Consider the following 6,000-nt stretch of genomic DNA (forward strand, 5'->3'; position numbering starts at 1 on the left):
TCTCCTGGAGTTTTGCTGGGGACCGGGTAAGGGTAAGGGCAGAGGCACCGTCCCTGGCTCTTACACGGCCTGTACAACAACTATGAACAACTACTCCTCCTTGCACCAGGGCTGAGCGGCTGATGGGACATCTGGCGTGAGGCTCCCCCCCAGCCTCACGTGTCCAGCGCCCCGTACCCTTAGGCTGAGAATGCCTCCCGCTGCCTCCCTAGCTGTGCCCAAGTATTAAAGCTGGGCCAGGAGCAGTTTTCCCTCCTACGTGTTTTCCTGAAATACTAAAGATACTGCTTTATCTCAAATCAGAGCAAAAAGAAAAGGAAAAAAAAAAAGTTTTGTTCAAACTGCCCTACACAGCCAAATCCTGAGACTGGAAACAATTCAGATGTCTGTGGTCTAACTGGGATCTTAATTTGATTTTACAGCAGTCTAATCCCTTTGAATTCAGCAGACTTCCTTCTACAGCGGCGTAAGAAAGAAAAAAATCACGCCATGTGTCTTTTCATAGGCAGGTGAGCTTCTGTAGTGTGATGGAAATGAGAAGATGAATGTCAGAAAGTGGGCCAAACTCTTTTCTCCGTTAAACAAGCATGAGTGAGAGTAGGATTTTTCTGGAGGAACTGAAGCTGACAGCATGTCAACCAGCACTCATTCAGCTGGGAGGGCTGGGAGAGATTATTTAAAGTTGTCAGCTCCTTCCATGCCTGGCTTTTGGCAACTCTTCTTGTCCCTTTCCACTGTATACTCTTTATACATGCTGTTTTAAATTAAGAAACTGAAGTGAGGGAACTGAAAGGTAAACTTAAAGAAAATAATGCAGAAACAAATGCTTTGCCCTATTTCTTTTTTTTTTTTTTTGTATTTTAAATCTACTAGATAGGGAGCTTGCAAACACTGACAGGTCCCACGGTGCACTCCGACAGAAACCGATGCCCTGTTGCTGTTCCTTGCTTCATTCTGACTTTGGCAACCACAAATACCCACAACCAGAGAGCAACACTTGATTCCCTAACACTGGAACAGAACAAATAATCGATAACAAATGAGGTTTGCTTTCCACTCACCTCAATCTTCTGCTAATAACTGGCAATGGCGAAATGCAAATGAGCCAGCCTTGGGTGCTGTGAATGCGCAGGGTAAGTAATACATCATTGGGAAAGGTTTTCGTAGATGCTTACAATACAGACATTTTTAAAAGTCTGCCAGCATGAATCTGCTCCGTCGAGTTCAGCTATTTAATGTCTTGGTCTGCACATTTCACAGGGGTTTGCGCTGTGTCCAGCTCCCGAACCTGACTGCCCCGCTGCCATTTGTCTCCCTTTTGCCCCTAATTTTGTCAGCACGAGCACTGAGGACAACTGAAGGAATAACTGCCTGTTTAATTAGACCGCTGTCTAATTGTTATGGATAGCCTCAGTAATAAAAACCCACCAATATGTAAAAGGACAAGCCAAGGTACTTCCGATGGTGATTACTTCCCCGTCTATGAAGCAGAATCCCCAACGAGTAAAGAAAAGGCACTATTTGCTTTTAAAGCATTTTTACTTTGAAGACCTCACAGCTACTTTATGAACTTCAGGCAGGGAGCACGTCAGGTAGGTTTCTGAAAGAAAAGTAGCTGGTCAGTACGCACTGCTGTGCTGGGGTCCCTTTGCTATTCCACTGTAGTATATATAATATACTGATCTAAAAAAAGTGAAAATACAGTGGAAGTGCTGCGTACCCTTCATGGTTTCACTCTTTCCAGCTTCCTAAAAAGAAGCATCGTTCCAACTGTAACGACATTAACAGCACGTATCTGAGTCAGCGTTTTTCTAGAAGGTTTTGCTGATGGTTCCATGGCGAAAGGATGATTTGGCACACGTGGGTGTAGGGACAAAAAGACAACTCTAACAGTATTCTCCGAGCTGATCCAAAGCCTATTAAAGACAACAGGGATCTTTTCTCTGGTGCTCACAGGTTCTGGATTAGGCTCTGCTTTACTCATTTTAAAACGATCCCCCATCCAGCTCAATTACTACCTGTTGCAGACATTGAGTTCAAACACTGAGAAGATCTGAACTGGGCCGTACTGTTCGTAGTGCACAAGCCCGTGTACAAGGGGTAGGACGAACACCTTCAGCTTCTGCCTGCAAATCACCCCAAGGGATTTTTTAAAAAAAAGAAAACTCCTTCAAGCAAATTAGCATTTTGCTTATGGGTCTCGTGCACACATTTTAAACCCATACTATTTTATATCAGTATTTGCTCTACCGTTACTTCCATTTTTAGTGCACCTTGGCTCTGTTTAGGACCTGGGAGCCACACGTAGCGAGCAGATCCACGTGAACGCCACTATTAGCTGAGCTTGAAGCATTGGGAAACGTCAAGGTAAACGTTTAAGGACTGTTTTCCCTTTGAAGCCACCACGTAGAACTATACGATACTATTGACTCAAGAAGCAATGCTGAACACTGGAAGTGTTCAGTCAGCATTTTAAACTATTATGAGCTACCTTCTGAACCATTGCCAAGTTAATAGACAATGAAAGATAATGAGCTTGAAATTGGGTGTTAAATTGCATTTTTGGTTCTCTCCTTTTTTCTTGAAGTTTAACTGTTTCCTGCAGAAACGACATCATCTTTGATGTATCATTATGGAAACGTCTATTTTTAGGTCACAAAAAAAAAAAGTCAGACGCGAGCTAAACCCTCGCTCCTCCTGCTCCATGTGTGCGGGAAGGGGTAGAGAGGCAGAGGACACACAGCCAGACCCAAGGCTTTCTGCTCCCCAGAGGGAGGAAGGTGGAGAGACGAGGTGAGGTCTGCCGGCAGCATGAGCCTCCCAATTGAGGAGATTCCCCGAGTCGCTCATTAACGGTGTGCCTGGACGGCGACAGCCAGGGAACGCTACAAAGACCACATTTCTATTGCACGGGTAACACGAGGAGTGTTTCTGTGCACTCCCAAGCCTTGCAGGACTTTCAGCTGAATTCAGGGGGTTTTACAACCTGAAACACCTTTGTCGTGCGGGGGTAATGTGTATCCAACCTGCCAGGACTGTTAAAGTAGAAACTGCTCTAAATTTACGTATCGGCGTGCAGAAAATAGCAGCTATTTTTCTAAAAGCAGCATAATGTAACAATAGCTCTTCACCAGAATAATATAAAATTTAGTGCTTCATCTACAATAGCTTAATTAAAAAAAAAAAGTGTGACTTTTTTACACCTCTTAAAAATGTGAAAGTCGGTCTAGCATTGAACACTCGATCAGAACTGGGATGGAGGGTCTGCCACTGAAACTGTACTTCTCTATATAAATAACTGCAAAGAACAGGACATGATAAATACCGGCAAATCATGCTTCCGATAAACTTTTTTTATCTTCAACATACTTTAAAAAGCAAAGAGTTAAAATAATCATAATTATTCAAAATCATTCCAAAAGGCAGAGAAATCTTACCTGCTACCAGTCACCTGTGTTTTTTTGAGGGCTGATGATTAAATTAGGATAGGAAGGTAGGCTTATCCTCATTAGTATAATTGTAGGATCTTTCTTTTATTTTCCTTTTAAACTAATGAGTTGCATTAATCCAGGTTCATTTTTATAAGCCTCTTGGGTCCAAATGTAAAGGACAGTCATTTCAGAAAACAATAAATTAAAAAAAAAGCATGTAGCATGCATTAAGTGCACGTATTTCATAAGACCTAGGTTAATACAACTGGCATCTAGTTTAATTAATCCTTGTTAGTGTAACGACTAATATCCCTCCCTAGCATGTTTCCTTTAAACATTAGTATGTTAATTAAATATTGTTTTTTTAAGGGTTTTTTTTTCCTTTGTACTTCAATATGGCATTATAACATGTAAAACTATTCGGAACAACTACCTTATAGAGATGTTTCCTTACAATATCTGGTCTCTTGCAGAAATTCTGAAGCCTTTTAAAAAGCTGTTCAGGTGTAGAATACAGATATTCAGCTGCAGGAAAAACAGATACATTTTTAATGAAACAAAAACCTCAAAGCACACACTCGATATTAGTCACTTTACTAATTAAAAATGCATATTGCTCTGTGCCGCCTCGTGTTTTACATTATTTAAGCATGATTTTATAAGGTTACCTCAGCTCACAAGGATGTTTAATGCTAAATAAGACTGTGTAGTTGTGCTGTTTAGACATCTCCTTTGGGTGATTAAAATACATTATTCTAATGTAACACAATGCATATGTGATACATTTAGTGATGAGATTTTTCGAAGAACTGGTACTACACTGGTGTGTATCCTGTACTGCAGTTGCATACTATTAAGTATTAAATTGTTTAAATAATTTGGTGTGATTTTCAGGCCTCGTTTTTTTTTTTTTTTTCGTTCCTGTGTATCAAAAAAATCTGCAAACCATTGCAGCATCACTGACCTTCTAAGAAACATCTATCATTACGGGTTGTGTATGCTAACAATGAAGAATGCTATTTCAAAACTTGCTTTTGTGTTATCTTAAAAGAACAGATGGCAAATATAAACTTCGTCTAATGTATTAAAACACATAAAATTTTCCTTAACACTAACATGTTGGCTTGCCAAATAAACAATTGCTTTTGCTCAAGTTTATTCTCAAACTTTATATTTTAGCAGGAATCACGTTATTACATTTCAGCAAAAAGAATGTGCAACAAAGCAGCTACCTGGAAATATCTCTGGGTACACCAAGGCTTTGGGACACAGCGGGTAACAGCCGCAGTACACAGCTTCGACCCTGAGGATTACAAATAATAAATACACAAAAACAGACGTTAGTGAGCCAAAAACTTATGTTGGTGCAAGAGCATTGAGGCTGACTACACGTAGCAAGAGTGAAACATTTTTTCCCTCAGCAGCACAATCCTTCTAAATGCCAAAGTTGCTCTTTTTAAAGAAAATTTTATTGATCATATGAATTACATAGAACAGAACAGCGAGCATATGTTTTGTTCGCTGAATAAATCAAAGCGCAGCTCTGCATTTTTTTGTTTTTTAAATACTGTTTAACACATTTTATAATCAGCAGACAGCCACGTGTAACAACATGGTGAAGCATGGACGGCTTTTCTCGGTAACGCTGCAGGAAAACAAGGGCACACGTACGTGTAGGTGTACACAGACACACACAATCACCTTTACCTGCCAGAACAGATACTCTCCTCCGACCTCAAGACTCCAAAGGTTACAGTTAAATATAGCCTGGGAACAGCTTGCAGCATGCTTCGGGCTGGGATATTTCAGCTCACGCACACGCTTCAGATAATTTCCTTCATTTGTCGGGACATAAACTATTGTAATTTTTAATAACTACTGATGAGGCTCCTTTGCCAAAGTGCGCGATGCTTTTTCAAGTCCTTTTTCAAGGAACAATTTACGTGTCTCCTGTAACATCAACCCCCCAAATATTTTATAACTGCGACACAGCGGCGCAAAGTTTCCTAGTAGCAAATCTGCCCTCTTCATGTTTGCATTTTAACATCTGAATGGGTTAAGGCATCAAGCTTTCAGGTTTTTTTTTTGCATAATGACCATTGATCCGACATAACGTCCCTCCAAAGATACAACTGCAATTTCTGTTGGCCAGAAATTACACAGTGAAATTCAAAACACTTCTTAAAATATGTTTATTTTATGAGAGCCTTTGAATTTCCTCCAACATGTTGACCATACGAGGACTTTATTTTTAACTTCAGTTTCCCTCAGTCCCCAGAAAAAAAAATATCTGAAATCTCATCAACATTCACCTTTTCTGTTTTCAGTGACAATCCAAAAGGCTTTCGCTACCTTCCTGTGCCTATCGGCTTTGCTACCTTATTACAGGCACTCGAGCCAGCCCAGAAGGATCTCTCTTTCCTTTAAATCTACTTAAGTTTTAAACATCAAAACAATAGAGTAACATATTCAGTTTTCTTGCTAGAAAACTATGCATATCCACAAACCCCAAAGACACACATTTCGCTGCAAAGGCTTTTGCTAAGCAATGATTGCAAGGGTTTTTTTC

General features: G+C 40.3%; 1 protein-coding gene across 17 annotated transcripts in view; it reads right to left on the reverse strand.

The window, feature by feature from the left end:
- GTDC1 (glycosyltransferase like domain containing 1) overlaps positions 1-6,000 on the reverse strand; it is a 217,474-nt gene that overhangs the window by 33,531 nt on the left and 177,943 nt on the right. For 15 of the 17 annotated variants that reach the window (XM_068407984.1, XM_068407976.1, XM_068407983.1 and 12 more), the window contains 2 exons: positions 4,664-4,734; positions 3,865-3,956 (listed from right to left, as the gene is read on the reverse strand). In XM_068407984.1, coding sequence (XP_068264085.1) covers positions 3,882-3,956; positions 4,664-4,734 — 146 coding nt within the window. In that variant the 3' untranslated portion in view covers positions 3,865-3,881. Of the gene's footprint in view, positions 1-1,575; positions 1,601-3,864; positions 3,957-4,663; positions 4,735-6,000 lie in introns of those variants that run through there. The other 2 variants (XM_068407986.1, XM_068407977.1) reach the window with 1 other exon arrangement.

Source organism: Nyctibius grandis, chromosome 9, assembly GCF_013368605.1.
Source record: "Nyctibius grandis isolate bNycGra1 chromosome 9, bNycGra1.pri, whole genome shotgun sequence".
Taxonomy (NCBI): Eukaryota; Metazoa; Chordata; class Aves; order Nyctibiiformes; family Nyctibiidae; genus Nyctibius; species Nyctibius grandis.